We start from the raw sequence: 25127 nt of genomic DNA, 5'->3' as shown, positions 1-25127 counted from the left end.
GATTTCCATGTCCCTTAAATCCTGATGCACTTGAACAGATTGTGGAATGATCAGTGTAAGTCACTAGAATATATTTGAGTAGCTCAGTGTTTATCCCCTAATGAATATGGGATTTAGTGGCTAAATTATCCGAAACTTGAGATTCAATCCTCATTATTCAAGTCTGTAATTAGATAAATAAAACATTGTTCCCATACCCTTTTCTGCAAATTACAAATGTCTAGTCCAAGGTTATAAAGTCTATAAGTGATAGTCATTTCCAAACAGCAATGGCCATACCTTGCATGAGAGGCTTTTGAGTGCCTTCACAATGTACCAACATAATTGCCCAAGATATAATTGACAGACTTATGAACTAAGCACCAATGTAACCACTCGTAAGTACAACCATAAACTACCCACTAGATCTGAAATAAAACAGGTTAGACCAAGATACAGCCTGAAATGCAATCTCTTAGAGACATTTACACTTCAAGAGAATAACTAAATCTGTGGCTTCAACACCCTCAAACCCTTTCATTTATATTTTATAATTGTGTGTGTCAATTATCAAAATGGAAGCTTGCTGAGCAGGTCAGTAAGCCAATGTTTAGTCACACAAGACACAATATTAAGGTTGCAGTTTTATTTACAAGTAGTGAGAAAATGTACAGTTTCTTACATGGGTTACTATAGTGCAAAGTTATACTGTCACTTCAAAAGACTAATGTGCAGAAAAAAGTACTTTAGAACATCAGACAATACAAGGTACAGGGTCTCTTCCCATATCCCACATCACTGCATTAGGTATCTGAATATACAAGTTTGGTCTAACTTAACTAATGGGATTATTGATGGCTGTAATTCTTGACAAAGTGAAAAGCACTTCATTTAATTGAGGAAAGTAAAACAAAGCATGCAGCAACAGCTCTCACACACACATACCTGCACTCACAACAGAACTACAGAGAACTAGAAACACAGTCACAAGAGTGACCACCCTGCTAAGCTCCAGTACCCCGGACATTTTATCAAAAAGTTCAAAAATTGTTTTTTTTTTAAATATATAGACTAGCACCTTCTAGTAAGAGTTCTTCTGGCCAAGAACTACAGTGCTGGCTTCAGAGAAGAGGCACACATCTGTCGCATAAACAGAAGTGACATTGACCCACTGGTGATTTATAGTTATAGACTTCTCACTGTTATGGTGGATTTTGGTTGGGGCAGATGAGTGTTTTTCCAACCTCGAAAAATCCATTCACTGGGCTATATAGAAGCTGCACAAAATATGCAATGCAAATGACACTGTATGTGTGACAGCGCACCTTTATTTTATGTGCCTGATACTGCCCAGACAGACTATGAAAAACCATCAGGAAAGGTGGATGACCAAAGGTGAAAATGAAATTTAAAAATTCCTTGGCAAGTGCCCCAGGTACAGTGCATGCACTTCAACATGTGTTTTGACTCAACGTCCAGGGAAAAAGGCTTCAGACGGGTGGCAGCATTGTAGCAGTTTAGCTTGCAAAATAATGCGATGATGCTAGAAACGAGAAGGACTCAAATGCTTCATGATTTTCATGGCCTGACAGTGTTCGGAGGCACTAGGCTGGGTCAACAATCCCGCCAGCTCTGTTCCACTATTGCAGATACCCGCTTTTCATATTCCCGTTTGTTCTCCTGGTACAGCTGTGCAGCCTGACTGTTGGCTGGACTGTTTGGATTTGGCTCATCCAATAAAGACTATAAAAAACACAAAAAAAACCACAAACTTAACAACAGCCAACTCATCACATGTAGTTTCACAAAAAACTCACTGCAACTTCCCTTTAAAATGGAAGCATTAAGATTACCTACCTACCTTTGGATGCGGATCCCTGCCACCCCCCCCCACTCCACTCCCATTCAGTTCCCAAATTATGCAGCGACTGATGACCTGGAGCTTGTTGTCTACTTGAAGGGGCTATGGGGACTGAGCAGGGGAGTGGGGCTGATTGGATTGCACAATGAGGAACTTGCATGGACCCGATGGATCGAATAGCCTCTATATGCTATAAATTACTGAATAGGCAGTCACCCACAGATAGGAAAACAGCACATGAGAATCTGGCACCATATAGAAATGTAGTTGCAGACATTTCAGCAACACAAATGAAACTCAATCAACATACTTGCACAGTTTCCAAACAGTGCAAGGTAGATTCTATCACCAAAACATGAAGCTCATTAATCAAGTGGGCATCTTAGAAGAATCATAGAAACCCTACAGTGCAGAAAGAGGCCATTCGGCCCATCGACTCTGCACCGACCACAATCCCACCCAGACCCTACCCCCATATCCCTACATATTTACCCACTAATCCCTCTAACCTACGCATCTCAGGCCACTAAGGAGCAATTTTAGCATGGCCAATCAACCTAACCTGCACATCTTTGGACTGTGGGAAGACTCCGGAGCACCCGGAGGAAACCCACGCAGACACGAGGCGAATGTGCAAACTCCACACAGACAGTGACCCGAGCCGGGAATCGAACCCAGGTCCCTGGAGCTGTGAAGCAGCAGTGCTAACCACTTGCAGCAATAAACTTAAGCCACTGGCATAAACATGTGGGGGGGTCCTAACAAATATTTAGCAGTCACAGTTTGGCAATTCTCAACTGACCTCCCCAGCCTCAAAAGCTTTTTGGAGGTCATTTCCACTACCTTTCATGCAAAGAAGGACTTTAAGACATCACCCCTCAATGGTCTACCTCTAATCTAAGGTTATGATCATGGTCCAAATCCAATAAAGACAGTCATTCCCTTGCCGCAATCTAATTTCCCTGATAATATTCATGACACTGGTCATTCACAGACAAAGCCTGAACCTGTGCAATAACCCACATCATTACAAACGGACAATAAGCTGGGACAGTAGTGTATTGGATTTCAGGGAATTGTATATTATCCTCACGAAAGTACAGACAAACTCCTTCTGCTGAGCATAAATCTTGGTGATCCTTCCCTGCTGCCAACTAAGCTCTAATTGAAAGCAAAATCCTTACATAATTAAGCTGGTCCTGTGCCAAACTTGTCAAATAATATTTCAGGCTCTATTTCCCAGTGACTGCGATAATTTGGGCCTGAATCAGCTGAGTCAAACATTTACAGGTTCAATCAACTGTTCATGTAGAGTGTGTTTCAACATTTCAGCCATTGAGATCAATTAGCCAGCCCCGATGCCCCAGTTTAGGGGTGATTTGACTTATTATTGTCACATGTATTTACAGTGAAAAGTATTGTTTCTTGCGCGCTGTACAGACAAAACATACCGTTCATAGAGAAGGAAACGCAACAGTGCAGAATGTAGTGTTACAGTCATAGCTAGGGCGTAGAGCAAGATCAACTTAATGCAAGGTAAGTCCATTCATGACAGCAGCAGGGAAGAAGCTGTTCTCGAGTCGGTTGGTATGTGACCCCAGACTTTTGTATCTTTTTCCTGACAGAAGAAGGTGGAAGAGAGAATGTCCGAGGTGCGTGGGGTCCTTAATTATGCTGGCTGCTTTGCCGAGGCAGCGGGAAGTGTAGACAGGGTCAATGGATGGGAGGTTGGTTTGCATGATGGATTGGGCTACATTCACAACCTTTTGTAGTTCCTTGCGGTCTTGGGCAGAGCAGGAGCCTTACCAAGCTGTGATACAACCAGAAAGAATGCTTTCTGGCACAGAGATAACTAATTTCTTGCTTCTGTCCACTATCTAGCTGGAAGTGGACTTCAGAGAGGAGAAAAAATACACAAACGATAACTAATGTCCAACGTTCAAATGAAAAAGTAGGCATACCACCAGGAGCGGTGAGGAAGAAAGCAATGCTTCAAAAAATAAAACCCCACCATATCAGATCATCCATTCATCCCAACAAGTTCTCGGTTGACTTAGGGCTCAGGACTTTCAGATTTGTATCAGCTGCCTACCTGAACCAACAGGCTATCAGTGCTCATAACCACTGACTATGGCGTGGTTTAATCATCAATGCCAGCTAGAATTGATGATACAAGGTAAGCAATCACAATTAGAATGGAGTCATTACTTTGGCCTAGGAATTGTAGGAGTGATTTATCTCAATGAGAGTACTGTGAATTGGATTTCTCTTTCAAATGTGCTGCAAATTGATAACGCCACGACACGGAGATAGGGGCATCCTGAATGCAAGATCCAATTGCCCATCATTGTAATGGACAAAAAAAGAAATAGCAAAAGACAGGGGGAAAAAAACGTGCAGATCAGAGATGAGAGTCTGGAAGAGCAAAGTAGGAGAAAAAAATATTTCTGGAAAAGTTTGATTTTTGTTTTTAAAAAACCTTTAATTTACTACCCGTGGGAGAGATTTTCCAGATTCACTGTCCCCTTTCTGTGGCTCCACAGGAGTGGAATGTCAGGACCACAAATCACATCATTAAAGGCTCACTGCAACATTACCAAGCCTTAAACTGCAGTCTCTGTATTTGGAGGCAAATCCAATCATTTGTTGTTACGCACAGGAGGTTGAGGGGGAGCTTTAGGTTTTGCAAGGTTAACAGTGAGCAGGGCAAATTGTCCAGCAATTTGTGGGAACAGTTTTACAAAGGATCCATCCAAAGGCAAATCTCTTGTGTTACTAGCAGACATAGGTTGTAACATGATAAATTGTCCTTAATCCAATACAAAATGGCAATCCATTTGGCGATCGGTCTTACTGATAATGGGGAATGTCAGTGCCACACTTGTGCAATAGTGTTCCACTGAGGCTGAAGCTTTGAGAAACACTGTTGGACAAAGCAGAAAGCAACTCACTAATGGGGTGGCACAGTGGTTAGCACTGCTGCCTCGCAGCGCCAGGGACCTGGTTCGATTCCCAGTTTGGGTCACTGTCTGCGTGGAGTTTGCATGTTCTCCCCGTGTCTGCATGGGTTTCCTCCGGGTGCTCCGATTTCCTCCCACAGTCCAAAGATGTGCGGGTTAGGTGAGTTGGGCATGTTAAATTGCCCCTTAGTGTCAGGGAGACTAGCTAGGGTAAATGGATGGGGTTATTGGGATAGGGTTCAGGTGGGATTGTGGTCAATGGGCCAAATGGCCTCCTTCTGTAGGATTCTACGATTGGTAATGCTAAACCTGATTTGGGATAATGTAGTTGGCTGAGATGGAAAAAAAAAAAGAGTCCTACTTCCTGTAAAAACATCACACAGCTCGGGAGAAGAGAAAAGCATGTATTACAAACTGCACAGATCCGTTATGCAGCCCATCATGCTTCACACTGGAGGGAATCCACAATTGGACCTAACTGCAGATTCAACCATTGGCGTGGGAATCAGAAAGCTCGCTGATCAAATCTGAAGTCTTGACAGGGTTGCCCTTTCTCCCCGTCTTGTTCACGCGCTGCAAACCTTTTATCAAGTCCATCAAGAAGGAGGCGGGCACGAGGGGCAACAACCCCAGGCTGCGGGGGCACTCGGGTCAAAGCCTTCCAGGGCATGGACAACGTTGCAGTCTTCTGCTCAGATCCACTGTCAATTTGCAGACTGCTGAGTATCTGCAACCAGTTTGAACTGGCCTCAGCAGCCAAAGTAAATCACAGCAAGAGCGAGACTGTTCTCTTTGCGAATCGGGCCAACCGATCCTTTATTCCCCCTCCACCTTCACGTCAGACTACCTGAAGGTACTAGTGGTATGGTTCATGGAAGCAGCATGTAGCCAATTGAACCCGAGAGTCATGCTCCCTCTCCACTGCAATAAAGAACTTGGTCATCAGATGCAAGGGACTCTGGGTGTTGCTTGATGTAGCACAGGTCTGACCCATACCCTACTCATGAGCTACGGTGGTCACCTGATCCAGCTTCTGCATTGTCTGGAGATCAGGAACAGACAGCATCCACAGGGATATTAAGAGCTCTAGGCAAAGAGGGAGAAAATGAAGGGCCTGTTCTGTGCTGTACTGTTCTATGTTCTATAGAACAATCCAACATAGCCCTCATCCTGATAGCTACCTTTACATGAGACTGCATCAAGTTGTGCATTCACCTCAGTACACAGACACCAAAGTCACTACTTGCTGAGATTTTATCCACCCCAGTGTTGAGAAGGATATTGCTGCAGAGCACATCAGTCACTGTCATACCAAATGTGCCCTGTACCCAGGAAAACACCTCTGACCATCGGCATTGCTCCACGCACAACACCCTCGAGGCCCTCAGAAAAAAGGAAACGGTGGATCCTGTTGGATGGTTCTTTGAGGAGACAGCCAAAGTCATTTGGGGAATACGCCATTGCTAGAATTTAAGATGATGGTGCTGTCCCCATCAGGTCCTTCCTACATGGCTTGAGTTTTAGTCCCTCTGCATTCTGCCTTCAAGACAGCTGCACCCAGTCCTTCTGGAATATGCAAAGCAGGTCTGGAAAGAGATGCAGTCGTTTTGAGGGTTATCCTGGACAGTTCTGTAGCGTAGAACTTATGCTCTACAGGTTGTTCCCAGGGACGCATACCAAGATAAACATCAACTGCTGCTAGAAAACCATCAACTTGTTGGAAGATGCTCTGACCTACCCAAAATTTGCTGCTTTTCCAGTGCAAAAAGCTGTTAATGACTAAGTATTGAAGACTAGTATGTTCCAAGGTACGCGCTGAAGAATGCAAGGCAGTCACCACAAACACTCAATGGGGAAAAGCCACCAAGGCCCTCCTACAACAGTACACCCAAGGGGATGGAAACCATGTAAAACACCTCAGACTGTATGTTTGACATGAAGTGAATAGTGCAATTATAAACTGCAATTGTTAGTAAAGTGAGGCACCTCAGAGTGCCAGATACCATATTGAAAGCAATCCATTTTGAGCTTCATGTAATGTCAACTTTGAACTATTACGTTGGGTACCTTTCCAAATGTTATAAATAAATTACATTTTTGGAAGATAAAATGGTCACTTGGTTGGGATACAAGGATTGTTAATGCCCATATGGATAGAATAAATCATTTTTCTCGTAAAATGTGAACAGCACTGGGTCACTAATTTTAGGCATGTTGTCCCAGAGTGTTACAACATGCATTTGTTTCTGCAGTTTCATCCATACAGCAAGTTCTAGTCTAAACGGGACAGTGTGTGCCTGCACACAGAGGCAGATACATCTTAACAAGGCAAAGAACTGTGTGGGGGGGGGGGGGGGGGGAGGAGAGGAAGGAGTGGAATGGTGAATCTTATGCGTTGCAAAATGGTGAGCTACAGATTAAAAGTCTTGGGAGCAGGCTTCCATAACAGTGTTCAAAAACTAAGTAGGGTAAAAGGGCAACTTAAGCATGATATAATTACCTGTATAGATGTTAAGATTGAAGACACATCATAAGTTGGACTCCAGCGATTCTGCAGTATATCCAGACATATACTGCCATCTGCATAGACTACAGAAAATACAACATGTTAAAATATCCAATGCTAATTGATTCAAGACTTCACCCTTCTTTAAACTATGGCAACCGTTAAATATTGTTCTAAGTACTTCATAAATTCAAAATCAGGACCTTTTGAAATTAAAACTACATACTCAAAAACACCTGTATTCAATAATTCAACAATATTTACTGCCAACAGGAGACACAACGCAGACTGGAATCTGGACAACATCCTTTTCCTCTATATTAAAATGCAAAAATCCATTTTGGCAGCAGTACTGAAGACATCAAAATCCATCTAGCTTTCGACGCAGCTCATCCACAGACATTAGAATTTCCTGCGTTGAAAAGTTTGGGTCATTGCTCAAAACACCACTCTTACTATTGCTTTTGAACCTGACCTTAAAGTCAAGTCGAGCAATATTTCAGGGGTCTGGTACAAGTGAAATAATAATAAATATCGGGTCACAATAAGGATTAAACAATTTAGGAAAACAAAAAGGTGCTGATTGGCATGGTCACGGATCAGCCATCATCACAAATATGCAAAAAGGGTCACATTAAAAGATTCTTTTAAATAAGTCATAAATATTTTTGTTTGTGCCATTTTGTTTGATTGCCTTTAACGAAGAACATTTAGTCCTGGTGGACCCTATTACAATGAGTTGACCATTAGCTCAATTATAGGGGCTGAAATCATTGCTGCAGATGGTTTATTTTACAGTTAGAACTTATTCTATTCCCAACTTGGTAATTTTGCGGGACTGGACTCTTTCCTCCAGCTTCTCATTCAGACAATACTGTTTCTCAGACTCCCAGCTGGTGGTAAATAGCACAGGTGTGTGTTACTTCATATTGCCATTTCCTTCCACCTTCCAGGTGTTGCCTGAACTTGGAAGAGATGGGCTTCAGAAACGTATGTTTGTTCAACATCAGGCCCTTGGTAAAGTGCTCATTTCTATACCGACTGGAAGGATGCGTGTTTAAACCGTAACCTTTCAACTCTAGTCTACATTCCAAGGACAAAATATCCATTAGTCAGTCTACTCAATGGACACAAACACCACAGCACAAAATCATCCCTCATCCCACAGGATGGCAAGTAAGGGAAATGGGAAGAAAGTCTCAGTGCTGCAATACGGAGAGGTGCACCAACCTCATCGTACAACTACACCATACATAATACAAGTTTTATTCAACACTCAACCTAGACAGACTTAACACAGACATCCACAGCTTGAAAATATGTATTCCATTCTCTAATATGAGCATTCTTCATCCTGATTGAAATCAAAAATGTCTTTTTCTTCCCCCCAAATCAAATGTTAATGTCCTCTAAAAGCAAAGTACTGGAATGTGTGCACAGCATCAGCACTGGGGACATAGTCATCGAACCTCAGGTTAATTAGGCTGGACACCTTATAATGTATAGTGGTTTATTAGGGCTTTTATGGAGAGCTGGTGACTTGCAAAAGAAAACAGGAGACAATAATGGCACTTCCAAGGACATGGTAAAGATACACAAATATGATACCTGGAGAACATGGATTAAAAAGAGAGGGGAGAAGAGCTTTGTGCTACCATGTCAGTGTGGAAACAAGACCCATGATACAAAAAGAAAGCAGCAGAGGAATCAACAGAATTCCTACCACACACCACCCCCTTGCCATGAATGTGGTTGTAACAGATAATAACAGGTATCAGTCTGCATCTACCTACCATTGTTTCCTTCATTGTTGACATCATTTTCAAGTACGAGGTACACACACTAATTTTCTCTACCATCAGATAATTAATTAGTGTATCTTAAGTAAATTAATTCCAGTAAACACCATATTTTATTCACATACCATTTGGGTGAAACATTTTTGAAACAAATCTAACTGTGGGTGGCTTGTTTGGGTATTCTTCTGTGAATTCTATTGTGAGCTTAAAAGTACCTGGAATGAGAAAAAAAGAGGGACAGGATCCATTATTGGTGCTGAATAAAAGTTGTTCATAACCACCCATAACTTTTTGCTATTGACAATTTTTAAAAATCCTATAGTTTAGTTGAATTGCATAGGAGCAATGTATTTTCAGATCTCAAGACATGCCAAATATATCCTCAAGACAAAAAATTATTCAAAAGAGCACGTGCATGTTCCAGGAAAGAGCAAGGAGCAAGCCCACTGTCTCTACTTTTCACAGAAGTGAAGCCCCTTCACCGTGACCAGCGGTGTGCCTCAGGGACTCCTGTGACCAGCGGTGTGCCTCAGGGATCCCTGTGACCAGCGGTGTGCCTCAGGGATCCCTGTGACCAGCGGTGTGCCTCAGGGATCCCTGTGACCAGCAGTGTGCCTCAGGGATCCCTGTGACCAGCGGTGTGCCTCAGGGATCCCTGTGACCAGCGGTGTGCCTCAGGGACCCCTGTGACCAGCGGTGTGCCTCAGGAATCCCTGTGACCAGCGGTGTGCTGGGTCCACTGTTATTTGTCATTTATATTAATGATTTGGATGAGAATATAGGAGGCATGGTTAGTAAGTTTGCAGATGACACTAAGATTGTTGGCATAGTGGACAGTGAAGAAAGTTATCTCCAATTGCAGTGGGATCTTGATCAATTGGGCCAGTGGGCTGACAAATGGCAGATGGAGTTTAATTTAAACAAATGCATTTTGGTAGATTGAACCAGGGCAGGACTTACTCAGTTAATGGTAGGGCGTTGGGAAGAGTTACAGAACAAAGAGATCTAGGGGTACATGTTCATAGCTCCTTGAAAGTGGAGTCACAGGTGGACAGAGTGGTGAAGAAGGCATTCGGCATGCTTGGTTTCATCGGTCAGAACATTGAATACAGGAGTTGGGACGTCTTGAAGTTGTATAAGACATTGGTAAGGCCACACTTGGAATACTGTGTGCAATTCTGGTCACCCTATTATAGAAAGGATATTATTAAACTAGAAAGAGTGCAGAAAAGATTTACTAGGATGCTACCGGGACTTGATGGATTGAGTTACAAGAGACTGGATAGACTGGGACTTTTTTCTCTGGAGCGTAGGAGACTGAGGGGTGATCTTGTAGAGGTCTATAAAATAATGAGGGGCACAGATCAGCTAGATAGTCAATATCTTTTCCCAAAGGTAGGGCAGTCTAAAACTAGAGGGCATAGGTTTAAGGTGAGAGGGGAGAAATACAAAAGCGTCCAGAGGGGCAATTTTTTCACACAGAGGGTAGTGAGTGTCTAGAACGAGCTGCCAGAGGTAGTAGTAGAGGCGGGTACAATTTTGTCTTTTAAAAAGCATTTAGAAAGTTACATGGGTACGATGGATATAGAGGGATATGGGCCAAATGTGAGCAATTGGGATTAGCTTAGGGTTTTTTTTTAAAAAAAGGGCGGCATGGACAAGTTGGGCTGAAGGGCCTGTTTCCATGCTGTAAACCTCTATGACTCTAAAATTAGAACAATTCCAGTAGCTGGTCAGAGTGCCAGTCAGAATTATCTTCCTGGATTTATCTTACAAACTAAACAAAACTAAAACTAGCTCACCAATCAACAACCCCCTTGCCTTGACCCTGCAATGCAAGTCCACTGTCTGAGCCCCAAGTTTTACTGCGTTAGCTGAAGTTGAGCCCACCCTGATTTGGAACTCCCTTCCTTACAGCATTGTCCTCTTTTTAGGTCAAACCAAACCAAGTAAACAAACTCAGATTAAATCAGGACAAAGTAAAAGGGGCAGCTCCCCAAAAAGGAGGGGGAACAGCCCGAACAGAAATCAAAGTACAAAGGAAACTTAAAAACATCAAATTAAAATGTGATTATTAGGGTCAATAATGCACTCCAACCCCTGCGGTGCCCAGCGGGCGCGGAAAGCGTCAACCTCGCCCGTGGACACCGCATGCTCCCTCTCCAGGGACACCTGGCCGCGAACGTAGCCGCGGTAGAGGGGAAGACAGTCAGGATGGACGGCCCCCTCGATCGCCCGCAGCCTGGACCGGTAAATGGCGCGTTTCGCCAGGCCCAGGAGCAGGTTCACGAGGAGGTCGCCATCCCGACCCTCCCCTCTCCGCACCGGGTGTCCGTAGATCAGGAGCGTGGGACTGAAGTGCAAACAAAACATCAACAAAAGGTTCTTTAGGAAAACATAAAGGGAGTGCAGCCTAAGACACACAACATAGACATGGTCCACGGACTCCACAAGGCCGCAGAAAGGGCAGTCTTCGGAGCCCGTGAACCAGGGAATCCTACGGTTGTGCGGAACTGCTGCATGCATCACCCTCCACCCCAGGTCCCCGACGTAATTGGGGGAGATCCCTCCGTAGAGGGACCTCCAGCGGGGACTTCCGCCGCCCGGCGGCAACAAGGCCCGCCAAGGTGTATCCGGGCGACAGGCGAGGATGCGGTAGTGGAAGGTGTGCAGCAGCAGCCCGCACAAGAAACGCCTCCGCGCGGTAGAAAAAGGCACGGAGGGCATTTCCGCGAGGCGGCTCAGGCTGTGGGGCACCTCACCCAGGGAGGGGGGCTGAGGCTTTGGGCCAATGTGGAATTCCGCCCGAACAGGGGCACGCTCGGGCGGGATCCCACCGCACGCCTGCGCCGTCTCAAGTTTGCGTGCAGTTTCGGGGCCAAGCACGACCGTCCTAAGGTCTAGGATGGCTTTGGTCGCGCGCCGGACGGTCGTCCCCGCGCGCTCAGCCAGCACGCGGGGACTCATCCACTGGACTGCAGTGGTTCAAGGTGACAGCTCACCACCACTTTTGAGGCTAGATGTTATTCATCTGAACATTTCATACAAATTTTTAAATCGGGCATTTATTGGTGACTTTGTGTTCCTGTCAAATCATTCTGTTTACTCTTGCAACAGAAGTGTTTACCCATTTATTTTGAAGAGATGGTGTAGAGAGGTTGAATAAACTAGGATTGTTTTCACTGGAAATACAGAGGCTGAGGGGAGACCTGATAGAGGTCTACACAATTATGAGAGGCACAGACAGGGTGGATAGTCAGAGGTTTTTTTTCCAGGGTGGAAGTGTCAATTACAAGGGGACACAGGTTCAATGGTGAGAGAAGGAAAGTTTAGGGGAGATGTGCGGGGGATGTTTTTCATGCAGAGAGTGGTGGGTGTCTGGAACACGTGGCCAGAGGAGGTGGTGGAAGCAGGCACATTAGCAACAGTTAAGTGGCATCTAGATGGGTGCATGAATAGGGAGGAAATAGAGCGATACGAACCAAGTAAGAGCGGAAGTGTTTTTGAAGTTTAGTTAGGGCATCATAATCAGCATTGGCTTGGAAGCCAAAGGGCCTGTTCCTGTGCTGTACTTTTCTCAAGGGCAATCAGGGAGCTACCAATGACATCCCCTTCTGATATCTTGGCCAAAAGCCATTCGCCCCTTCCTGCCTTAACATAGGTTTGGTTATTCTGTTGAAAAATCATTCTCTGCATATTGGGCGCTGTTTGGAATCTGACTTAATAATAGCGCCTCCTTATTCAAGTGGCTAGCTGACATTCACCACCAAATCATATATAAAAAAGGAATGATTTTTACAAATGTACCAACATTTGCTCCCTGGTAAGAATCTAACTTCGGGGATAGGAGAAAAAAACCCTGCCTCCCATCTACTGATATTCAACCTTTCAGCCCCGAAGGCAGCCACTTGGCCCATCATGCCTATGCCAGTCAGATCATAGAATCAACAGTACAGAAAGAGGCCATTCGGCCCATCGAGTCTGCACCGACCACAATCCCACCCAGGCCCTACCCCCATACCCCTACATATTTTACCCACTAATCCCTCTAACCTACACAACTCAAGACACTAAGGGCAATTTTAGCATGGCCAATCAACCTAACCCACACATCTTTGGACTGTGGGAGGAAACCGGAGCACCCGGAGGAAACCCACACAGACACGAGGAGAATGTGCAAACTCCACACAGACAGTGACCCAAGCCGGGAATCGAACCCAGGTCCCTGGAGCTGTGAAGCAGCAGTGCTAACCACTGTGCTACCGTGCCGTCCAACTTCCTTCCTTGGGTAGAACTGTAAACCAAGCATTGGAGACAGGGGAATGGAATTGAAAAGCAGAGAAATCATGTTCAGTTTGCATACAACCTTTGCTAGACCACAAGTGGAGTGCTGTGCATAATTCTGCTCTCCATGCTATAAAGAGGATATTGGGTAATGTAAAAAAGGTGAGGTTATAACTGGGAAGGAAGTCAGAACAGGCTGGGTCTCTCTCCTCTAGAAAACAGAGAGCTGAGGGGTGACCTGATTGAAATCTTTTAATAAAAGGGTTTGTGGGATAGAATGGGGAGAAAATGCTTCCACGCAAATTACAAAAATTGGAGTTAGAAATACAAGATAGCCACTAATAAAGTGAAGTCTTTGCGCAGAGAGTGGAACTCACAACCACAATGAGTAGTTAAGGTTAAAAGCAGAGCTGCATTGAAGGGGAAGTTGGATCAGCACAAGGAAGAAAGGAATAGAAGGACATGCCAATGAGGTAGGTGAAAACAGATGTTCAGTTTATACCATAAATCAGCATGGACCCGTTGGCTGAATGGCCTGTTTCTGTGCCGCGGATATTAACTTATCCCTCTCCCAGCTCTTTGTCCACAGCCACACACATTTTTCCCTTTCACGTGCATATCATAGTCCGGCTTCCCTTAGAACCGTATTCCCAGCTCTCTGCCAGACAGGTTCATTGCCCACCTGGCTGCAGAATGTTTATTTTCTTGTTCACCAACAAACGGAAGCATGCAAATGCCAAAATGAGAATGGCTATTTCAAATTCCATGCAGCATGTGAAAAAAAAAGCCCTAAATAATAAGAAAAAAAAAGGACTGTTGGTTCCATCGTTTCTCTCTCATCTTTCCGGTGGGTGTCTACAGTGGCAAAAGTGAAACCTGGAGCTCATTGTGTTGTGATCTGCAGGTGTAAACCCAGGTTCTGTCAATCTCTGGCACATTGTATCGCAACACTTGGGTGACTCTTGACAAAAAATCAAAACAGTTAACTCTATCCTAGTTTAAACGTGGACTCAAACTTGAAAAGTATTTGCTTTGATGTATCTAATGGAGTGACCAATTCACACGTATTTACACCCGAATCCCAGCCTGAAAATGAATCATAGAAATCATAGAATCCTACAGCGCAGAAGGAGGCCATTCGGCCCATCGAGTCTGCACTGACCACAATCCCACCCAGGCCCTATCCCCGTAACCCCATGCATTTACCACGCTAATCCCCCTGACACTAAGGGACAATTTAGCATGGCCAATTCACCTAACCCGCACATCTTTGGACAGGATTTCAGGTTGCAGGAGGATCCTCCAGCCGGTGCGAGTGGAGCGGAAAACAACATCATGGTGTGGAATGCAGTGATATTCGGTCAATGTCCATTTGTTTTGGTCAAATAAGAGATTTCTTTCCAATCCCTCGCCTCCATCAGCTGGCTCCACAAGTAGAGTTTAAAAGAACCATTTACACTGACAAATTCTTACCCGAATTTCAATTGGTGAACATTCAATTGCTGTTCAATCATTTTGTTGCACGCACTGTAACACGGCAACACAAACAGTATTGCTAAGTGTACTGTGCTCTGCATCACAGCACATATCCCGATATCAAATTACAACATTTACAGAACGTTACAGAAAAAAACCCCACAGGATTATACTTCATTGACTTCAGTGCCCAGATCACCACTAATCTTTTTTTTTTGGGCAACGTGAGCTGCACATTTGAATAGACAATCGTCAAAAACAACACTTCTACATTTTTGCTTGAATGCCACATCTCTCTATAGTCCACTGCCTCTGCTAATGTTGATTTACAAGGATGTAGGAGAGTAATTATGTGCCACCAACTACATCCAGATTTCGAGAAAGTAAAATCTCACACCTAAAAGTGTAACCCAAGTGGAGAATCACAGCTACAAACAGACCTAGGTTTCCAATCTCAGTGATGATCTCAAAGTAGGGTAGTTTGCAAATAAAAAACACTCGCAGTTGGAAAACTACCTTCTCCCCATCCATCTAAGCCAGGAAGCTCTTCCCTATAAACCCAAAGTCAGCGTTCAGAACTGGTTTTGTTTGGCAACATGGGAGTTTCTAATTTGATCTGAGGCAAAGAACAACAAATGTCATCATTTCTATAAACAGGAAATGTGGCCGCTTCTAAAAACAAATCTGTACGTTTATTGTCAGTGACTTTCTTCTCGTCTCTACCCATTGCACTGTATTGATCATCGTTAGTGTCAGATCACAATCAACACTGTCCATCCTGAGTCCCCTCACCCCAAACACATGGACTGAAAAGGGAGGCATTGTACCAGACTTCAAGATATCATATTCGCCAAATTTATTTCTTTTGGACGCTGACTTACCATCTTCAAAAGGGGTTCCCTCCGGCCTGTACAGGATGGCGGGGAATAAAGAGAAAATAATAATTAATTGTTACAAATAAATCCTGATCCCACGCATCATTACTTAAAAGGTCGAACCGACGCGCCTGGATGTACTAATCTAACAGGTAGGGAACTTTAACCAGAGTCAGTTACTGTAGCTTCCCATCAGATCCTGAACCCCCACCCCAGTTTTTAAACAGTGCAGGGAATGTGTATAATAATCATTTAAACGAACACGAGAAAACTCCACCTCAGCAGTTTGGCTACAGCACAGGCGGAAGTTAAGGGAATAATTGTTAGGCCTGGGGGACAACCGGCGTAGGGAAATCGTGGGCCAGGAAAGGCAAGCTATCCCCAGGCCTCAATCCCACCCAGAGAGGGAGGGGAACAAGTCCTCACTCACCCGAATATCACTGCATTCCACACCATGATGTTGTTTTCCGAGGGCGCTCCACTCACACCGGCTGGAGGATCCTCCTGCAACCTGAAATCCGGGGGAGGGGAATAGAGAGGGATTAAAACACACACACACACGAGTCAAAGTGAACACATCTCCCTTCATCAGGGCCCGGCTTGCGTTTCCATATTTAAAAGTCAAAGCAGCGCCATGTTAAATTTGGGGGGGGGGGGGGGGGTGATGAAATGCCTGCCCCGGCCCAACCTCCTCTCCTACCGTTTAAAGTCCCTCATTAGGCGCCTCCGTGCTGGGGTGGACATCTCTGCCGCGCTGTGCGGGTTAATAAAGGGACATAAAGAGCGGAAGGAACACAGAAGCTTTTGCAACACTCGCCCCGACACGTATCAAAGAATATTGTTACTGAACGTTCGATCCGGCTGGCCGAGCGTTCCATGGAGCATCCCACTACCACTGGGGGGGGGAGGCGAAGAGAGTGAGGGGGGGCTGACATTCACTTTAACCCGTCCAAAACACACTCCTGTCAACACAACATTAATATTAACACCTATTAATATTTCCTTCTTCACGTCGCTCGGGAAGATGTCCGGCGCTTTTAATTTTTGCCAGGTTGTTATAATCCACTCCCCCCCCCCTCACAAAGCTCGGATGGTACCTTCCACTGGGTTAAGTGTTGACGGTCACGTGAGCGAAGGCTGAAACTTGACAAATAGATTCGTCATCTTAGCTGCCCCAGGCCCTTCCCCAACCCTGTTCCAGGGCAATAACACACCCAGCACACAAAACCTGCTTCTAATCTGACTGCGCTTTTCACCAACTCTCTGCATTTCAACCAGCAGCTGGTTTTACAAAAATAGAGAGAGGGAAATGGAAGCCATTAATTCGGTTTATTGCTTTCAGAGCAGTTCCTGCTGCACCCCGTGCTTGGGACAGAAACCACCCCACTGATTAACGTTGAAAATCTTTGAGAAACAGCCCCACCTAAGAGAGTGCACAAACCCAAGCAGGAATATGCAGGTGCAGAAGAGACCATCGCTATTCAGGAAACAGGTTAATAAGAACATAAGAACTAGGAGCCAGGAGTAGGTCATTTGGTCCCTCGAGTCTGCTCCGCCATTCAATAAGATCATGGCTGATCTTTTCGTTGACTCAGCTCCACTTACCCCACTACTCACCATAACCCTTAATTCCTTTACTGTTTAAAAACCTATCTACCTTTGCCCTAAAAACATTCAATGAGATAGCCTCAACTGCTTCACTGGGCAGGGAATTCCACAGATTCTCAACTCTTTATGTGAAGGAATTCCTCCTCAACTCAGTCCTAAATCTGCTTCCCCTTATTTTGAGGCTACATTCCCTAGTTCTAGTTTCACCCGCCAGTGGAAACAGCCTCCCTGCTTCTATCTTATCTATTCCCTTCATAATCTGATATGTTTCAATAAGATCCCCCCCTGCATTTTTCTCAATTCCAATGAGTTTACTCAGTCTCTCCTCATAAGCCAACCATCTCAACTCTGGAATCTACCTAGTGAATCGCTTCTGCACTCCCTCCAGTGCCAGTATATCCTTTCTCAAGTGAGGAGATCAAAACTATACACAGTACTCCAAGTATGACCTCACCAGCACCTTATACAGCTGCAACATAACCTAACTGTTTTAAACTCCATCCCTCTAGCAATGAAGAACAACATTCCATTTGCCTTCTTAATTACCTGCTGCACCTGCAAACCAACTTTTTGTGATTCATGCACAAAGACACCCAGGCCCCTCTGCACAGCAGCATGCTGCAATTTTTTATCATTTAACTAATAGTCCATCTTGCTGTTATTCCTATCAAAATGGATGACCTCACATTTACCAACCCCATCTGCCAGACCCTCGCCCACTCACTTAAGCTATCTATACCCCTTTGCAGACATTCCATGTCCTCCACACACTTTGCTCTGCAACTCATCTTAGTGTCATCTGCGAACTTTGACATGTTACACTTGGTCCCCAACTCCAAATCATCTATGTAAATTATAAACAATTGTGGTCCCAACACTGATCCCTGAGGTACACCACTAGTCACTGATCCCCAGCCAGAAAAACACCCAGTTATCCCCACTCTTTGCTTTCTGTTAGTTAACCAATCCTCTATCCATGCTAATACATTACCCGTAACACTGTGTACCTTTATCTTAATGTGGAGATGCCGGCCTTGGACTGGGGTAAACACAGTAAGAAGTCTAACAACACCAGGTTAAAGTCCAACAGGTTGGACTTTAACCTGGTGTTGTTAGACTTCTTATCACCTTTATCTTATGCAGCAGGCTTTGGTGCGACACCTTGTCAAATGCCTCTGGAAATCCCGACACACCACATCTTCCGGTTCCCATTATCCACTGTGCTCGTAATGTCCTCAAAGAATTCCACTAAATGAGTTAAACATGACCTGCCTTGCATGGACCATGCTGTGTCTTCCCAATGGGACAATTTCTATCCAGATGTCTCGCTATTTCTTCTTTGATGATAGACTCGAGCATTTTCCCCACTACAGAAGTTAAGCTAACCGGCCTATAGTTACCTGTCTTTTGTCCACCTTTTTTAAACAGTGGCGTCACATTTGTTGCTTTCCAATCTGTTGGAACTGCCCCAGAGTCCAGTGAATTTTGGTAAATTACCACAAGTGCATTTGCTATTTCCCCCGCCATCTCTTTTAGTACCCTGGGATGCATTCCATCAGGGCCGGGAAACTTGCCTACCTTTAGCATCTAGAAAAAGTGTGTACCTTAATCAAAACATGAATACACAACTCACAAGTCACATTCTTAAATTCATTAAATGTCAGGTAACTTCCTCTTAAAATGACTGGTATCAACCTCAGGCCCTCAGTCGCCTTGGGCTGAAACCCCAATCATCTTTGTGTGAAAGTGAACAAATCTTTCCTCCCAAAGTTTTATCCACAATCCATTGTTTACGGGGACTTGGGAAGCAGCGTCTCATAATTCACTATGCCTGCATCTATTCCTGCATAAGACCACGGTCTTATTCTCTCTATTGCAAACTTTATGAGGGGTAGAGGAAGGTTGGATAATGGTTATGTCACTGGGTGAGTAATCCAGTTGTTTGACTAATAATCTGACGTGAGATCAAATCCCATTGAGGGATTTAAGTTCAATTAAATAAATCTGAAATTAAAAGTTCCAGTAATGATGACCATGAAACAATCAAATTGTTATTAAAAATCCATCTTTTTAGGGTTAGGGTTAGTGTAACAAAACCATGTTGACTGTGCCTGATTACCTTGAGCCTAAGTGTCCTGCTATAAATTTTTTAATAATGACTTCAAACATTTTCCCTACGACAAATATTAAGCTAACTGGGCTGTAGTTTCCCGCTTTCAGTTTCCCTCCATTTTTGAATGATGGAGTGACATTTGCTATCTTCCAATCTAATGGGACCTTTCCTAATCTAGGGAGTTTTGGAAAATTAAAACCAATGCATCAAAAATCTCATTAGATAGCTCTTTTAAAACCCTAGGCTGAAGTCATCAGGCCTAGTACTTGCCAGCTCACAGCTCCAACAATTTACTCAGTGCCACTTCTCTGGTGACTAATTCTCCTGAGTTCCTCTCTCCCTTCCATTTCCTGGTTTATAGCTACTTCTGGGATGTTACTTGTATCCTCTATAGCAAAATCTGATGCAAAATAGTTGTTTAATTCATCTCCATCTCCTTGTTTTCATTATCAATTGTCCAGATTCACTTTCTACAGCACCAATGCTCACATTGTTAACTCTTTTTTAAAAGATATTTATAAAAACTCTTACTATCTGTTTTTATATTTCTGGCAAGCTTTCTCTCATACTTTATTTTTTCCCTCCTTATTAATCTTTTAGTCATCCTTTGCTGTTCCTTATACTCTGAAAGATTTTCTGCCCTGCCAGCAATCTCAGCACAATTATATGTTTTTTCTTTAAGTTTGTTACTAGCTTTAAGCTTTCTAGTTAACCATGGATGGTGGACTTTTTTTTACTGATTGGAATGTATCTATTCTGTGCATTCTCGAAACATCCCCGGAAACGTTTACCACTGCATCTCTATTGAACAATCCCTTAACCTAATTTGCCAATTCACTTTAGCCACCTCTGCTTTCATGCCCTCATTATTGCCCTTATTGAAGTTTTAAAACTGTCTTAAACCCATTCCTCTCTCCCTCAAATTGAATGTAAAATTCAATATTATGATCACTTTTACCTCGGTGAGATCATTAATTATTCCTATCTTTGTTGTACAACACCATGTCTAGTATAGCTTGCTCCCAGATTGTTTCCAGAATAGGCTGTTCTAAGAAACTATCCCAAAAACATTCAAAAAACTCATCTAGGCTACCTTTGCCCGTCTGATCTTTCCAGTCTAGATGTCAATTAAAATCTCCCATGATTATCGCCGTGCCTTTCTGACAAATTCCAATTATTTCTTCCTTTATGCTTCACCCTACCATATGATTATGGTAATTATTGGAGCTGTACACAATTCCCACACGTTACTTCTTGCCTTTACCATTTCTCATTTCTACCCAAACCATTTCCACATCCTGGTTTCCTGAATTTCAGTAATCTCTCTCTATAAAGTTAATACCATCATTAACCAACAGAGCCTCCCTCTCTAGCTTTTGCTCACTTCCTGTCCTTCCTAAATATCTATACCCTTCAATATTTAGGTCCCAATCCATGTCCTCCTGCAGCCATGCATCTGTAATTGCTACTAAATCATATTTCTATGTGCGCTCTCAGTTCACCTATTTTGTTTCAAATGCTATGTGCATTCAGATACACAGCTTTTAGTTTTATCCTTTTATTCTTCTTACAACCTCTAGTTTTATCTGTTGATTTACTGTTAGATTTGTACTCTCTAATCCTCCCTGTCACGGTCTATTTTTCATTTCCCATTGTAACACCTTTCTCTTTTGCCTTGCCTCTGCTCTTTGATTTATCACATCTTCACAAATTTGATCCCTTGCTGCTATTATTCAGTTTGAAAACCTCTCTACTTCCCAGTTATGTGCTTGCAAGAACACCGGTCCCAGTATGGTTTGGGCGTAGACCATCCCAATGGTACAGATCCCACTTTCCCCAGTGCCAGTGCCCCAGGAACCGGAACCCACTTCTCCAACACCAGTCCTTGAACCACACATTCATCTCTTTAATCTGATTTGTCCTATTCCAATTTGAACGTTGCTCAGGTAATAATCCAGAGATGATAAATTTGCTGTTTTGCTTCTGAATTTGGTGTCATATTAAGTATGCAGAACTTCCTTCTTTGTTCAACTTATGTTGTTGGTACCCACATGGACCACAATGACTGGGTCCTTCCCCTCCCACTGTAAGTTTTACTCTCCAGCCCTGAGCAAATGTCCTGGACCCAGGCAGGTATCACAGCAATCTGGACTCATGCTCTTTGTTGCAGAGAACGGTGTCAATCCTATCTCTACTATATTAGGCTATACTATCCCCTGCTGCCACAACATTCCTTTCTTCTCCCCCACCTGAATGGCTTCCTGTGCCACAGTCAGCTGGCTCATCCACCCCACATCCTCAACTGTCATCCGAATAAGATGGAAAAACCGCAAACCTGTTGGACAATTGTAAGAGCCCCTCACAGTCATACTCTCCTGTTCCCACCACTGACCAAATCACAACACTCTGTCCTAAGCTGTGTGATTGCCTGCTGACACAAAGAATCCAAGTAACTTTCCCCCTCCCTGATGTGTCGCAGTGCCTGGAGTTCAACCTCCAGCTCATAAGCTCTGAGCCAAAGCTGCTCGAACTGCAAGCCACTGTGCCACTGTACAGGGTGGCACAGTGGTTAGCACTGCTGCCTCACTGCTCCAGGGACCCAGGCTCGATTCCCGGCTTGGATCACTATCTATATGGGGTTTGCACATTCTCCACGTGTCTGTGTGGGTTTCCTCCGGGTGCTCCGGTTTCCTCCCACAGTCCAAAGATGTGCAGGTTAGGTTGATTGGCTATGCTAAATTGCCCCTAGTATTAGGGGGATTAGCAGGGTAAATGCAGGAGGTTACAGGAATGGGTGGGATTGTGGTTGATATAGACTTGATGGGCCGAATGACCTCCTTCTGTACTGAAGGGATTCTATGGCAAACACTTACTACAGACATGTTTGCCCTGGATCAAACTGGCATCCAGGAACTCCCACATGCTGCATCTGCAACACATCACTTGCCTTGCCATCCATTATGTGTTCTAATTTAACTATTTAATTATTTTATTCAATTATATATTTTACTTTTGTTTTAGTATGTTTTATTAACCTTGCCACCAGTTGCTAGACTATTTTGAACCTTAGGCATCGAGTAAACATTAGTCACGAACCAGATATTGATCAAATAACTAGTTTCTTCTCCTGCAGCTGAGTAAGACCACTTCCTGAAGGCTGAAAAAGTTAAAAAGCAAAAGAACACCTCATTCTCTAACTCCCTTAATCCCAACTCCCAGTACTCTATTCTAAGTTGCACTTCTTGCAGTAAATCTTACCTAAAACACTTATTTTCCCTACGCACCGCATTCCCACTTTGAACCAAATTCCCAAATATTCTCACTCAGTCTCTGTCTCACTTTCCCCTCACTGATGGTGGCATACATAAAACTTAGGTGCCAACTTGGTAAAGCTGCAACACAGGACTACCTGCATGCTGAACTGTGAAAGCAGAAGGTTATAGATAGCACTAAGTATAATAATTCCAGGAGTCAGCTGTGAAGGAACAGTGCTTTATTGCACAAAATAAAGTAAAGCAACACCACAAACCTGTGGTGAACATGAACAGGTCCCAACCAGGACAATGCAATAATGGACTCATTCAGGGGCCTGCTTTATAAAAGGCTCAGTATATGAGCTCCACCTTGTGAGGTAAGTACCAATCCTCAGGGAGCTCCTATTTAGTGAGTTCTATAGTGTGAGGAACAGTCGAGGACTCTGGGTCTGTTCTTGTTGGAGTTTAGAAGGATGAGGGGGGACCTTATTGAAACTTACAAGATACTGCGAGGCCGGGACAGAGTGGACATGGAGAGGATGTTTCTACTAGTAGGAAAAACTAGAACCAGAGGGCACAACCTCAGGCTAAAGGGACGATCCTTTAAAACAGAGATGAGAAGGAATGTCTTCAACCAGAGAATGGTGAATCTGTGGAACTCTTTGCCGCAGAAGACTGTGGAGGCCAGGTCATTGAGTGTCTTTAAGATAGAGATAGATAGGTTCTTGACTGATAAATGGATCAGGGGTTATGGGGAAAAGGCAGGAGAATGGGGATGAAAAAAATATCAGCCATGATTGAATGGCGGAGCATCTCGATGGGCCGAGTGGTCTAATTCTGCAGCCATGTCTTATGGTCTTATAGGGAGGTCAATCAGTGATTCCCCATGCAAGTCCTGGGGGTCATCACACTATGCAATCCCAAAACCCTTTTTTTTGGCTAACCAAATAAACTAAATCAAATTAACTTAGGGACAAATTAAAAGGGGCAGCTCCCAAAAGGAGGGGAACCGCTCAAAACAAAGGACAAAATAGAAAGGAAACTTAAAACATCAAATCAAACTGTGACTGAAGGGGTCAATAATGCACCCCAGACCCTGCGCTGCCCAGTGGGCACGGAGCAACACCAAAACCAAGGGATCAGATGAAAATTCTCCAGTCCTGCCACATATAGTCACGATTGGTGAGGCTCCATGAGCATCCTCAGCCTCAAAGCTGGGCTAGCCCAGCACATGAGAGCAAAAGATGAGGCTGAAATATTTGCAACCACCTTCAGCCAGAAGTGCTGAGCGGATAATCGATATCATGATTATATCTTGATATGTAGAGGGACAAGTAGTATTGAGGAAGCAGGGGGGCTGCAGAAGGACTTGGACAGGTTAGGAGAGTGGGCAAAGAAGTGGCAGATGGTATACAATGTGGAAAAGTGTGAGGTTATGCACTTTGGAAGGAGGAATGGAGGCATGGACTATTTTCTAAATGGGAAAATACTTAGGAAATCAGAAACACAAAGGGACTTGGGAGTCAGTGTTCAAAATTCTCTTAAGGTTAATGTGCAGGTTCAGTCAGCAGTTAGGAAGGCAAATGCAATGTTAACATTCATGTCAAGGGGGCTAGAATACAAGAGCAGGGACATACTCCTGAGGCTGTATAAAGCTCTGGTCAGACCCTATTTGGATAATTTGGAGCAATTTTGGGCCCCATAGCTAAGGAAGGATGTGCTGGCCTTGGAAAGGGTCCAGAGGAGGTTCACAAGAATGATCCCTGGAATGAAGAGCTTGTCATATGAGGAACGGTTGAGGACTCTGTATCTGTACTCGTTGGAGTTTAGAAGGATGAGGGGGGATCTTATTGAAATTTACAGGATACTGCGAGGCCTGGATAGAGTGGACGTGGAGAGGATGTTTCTACTAGTAGGAAAAACTAGAACCAGAGGGCACAACCTCAGGCTAAAGGGGCGATCCTTCAAAACAGAGGAGGAGGAATTTCTTCAGCCAGAGAGTGGTGAATCTGTGGAACTCTTTGCCGCAGAAAGTTGTGGAGACCAGGTCATTGAGTGTCTTTAAGACAGAGATAGATAGGTTCTTGATTAATAAGGTGATCAGGGGTTATGGGGAAAGGCAGGAGAACGGGGATGAGAAAAATGATGTGGAGATGCCGGCGTTGGACTGGGGTAAACACAGTAAGAAGTCTCACAACACCAGGTTAAAGTCCAACAGGTTTATTTGGTAGCACAAGCCACTAGTTTTCGGAGCACTGCCCCTTCATCAGGTGAGTGGGAGTTCTATTAACAAACAGGGCATATAAAAACACAACTCAATTTACAAAATAATGGTTGGAATGAGAGTCTTTACAGGTAATCAAGTCTTAAAGGTACAGACAATGTGAGTGGAGAGAGGGTTAAGCCCAGGTT

The 25127-nt window shown here is 44.0% G+C and overlaps 1 protein-coding gene across 2 annotated transcripts; it reads right to left on the bottom strand.

Moving 5' to 3' along the window:
• Nucleotides 1-610: 610 nt before the first annotated feature.
• On the bottom strand, nucleotides 611-16643 carry ube2a (ubiquitin-conjugating enzyme E2A (RAD6 homolog)). Of its 2 annotated transcripts, XM_078211844.1 has the most exons (6): nucleotides 16441-16643; nucleotides 16171-16251; nucleotides 15747-15772; nucleotides 9231-9320; nucleotides 7301-7389; nucleotides 611-1722 (listed from the first exon to the last, which is right to left on the bottom strand). In XM_078211844.1, the coding sequence occupies exons 1-6, from the start codon at nucleotides 16482-16484 to the stop codon at nucleotides 1594-1596; spliced, it is 459 nt and encodes a 152-aa protein (XP_078067970.1). In that variant the 5' UTR covers nucleotides 16485-16643; the 3' UTR covers nucleotides 611-1593. The 2 variants fall into 2 exon arrangements, with proteins under 2 accessions (XP_078067970.1, XP_078067971.1); XM_078211845.1 differs by lacking the exon at nucleotides 9231-9320 and having other exon boundaries at nucleotides 16441-16618.
• Nucleotides 16644-25127: the final 8484 nt, after the last annotated feature.

Source organism: Mustelus asterias, chromosome 4, assembly GCF_964213995.1.
Source record: "Mustelus asterias chromosome 4, sMusAst1.hap1.1, whole genome shotgun sequence".
NCBI classification, from domain to species: domain Eukaryota; kingdom Metazoa; phylum Chordata; class Chondrichthyes; order Carcharhiniformes; family Triakidae; genus Mustelus; species Mustelus asterias.
Note: the sequence above shows the minus strand (reverse complement) of the source record. Positions and strands in the feature narration are given on the sequence as shown.

What these genes read in the sequence shown, in the direction of transcription:
- ube2a (XM_078211844.1), bottom strand. Translation starts at nt 16,484, where the DNA reads ATGTCCACCCCAGCACGGAGGCGCCTAATGAGGGACTTTAAACG. An exon ending in CTAATGAGGGACTTTAAACG is followed by an intron (nt 16,252 to 16,440) that starts GTAGGAGAGGAG and finishes CCCGGATTTCAG; the next exon opens with GTTGCAGGAGGATCCTCCAG. An exon ending in CAATCTTAACATCTATACAG is followed by an intron (nt 1,723 to 7,300) that starts GTAATTATATCA and finishes TGTTTTTTATAG; the next exon opens with TCTTTATTGGATGAGCCAAA.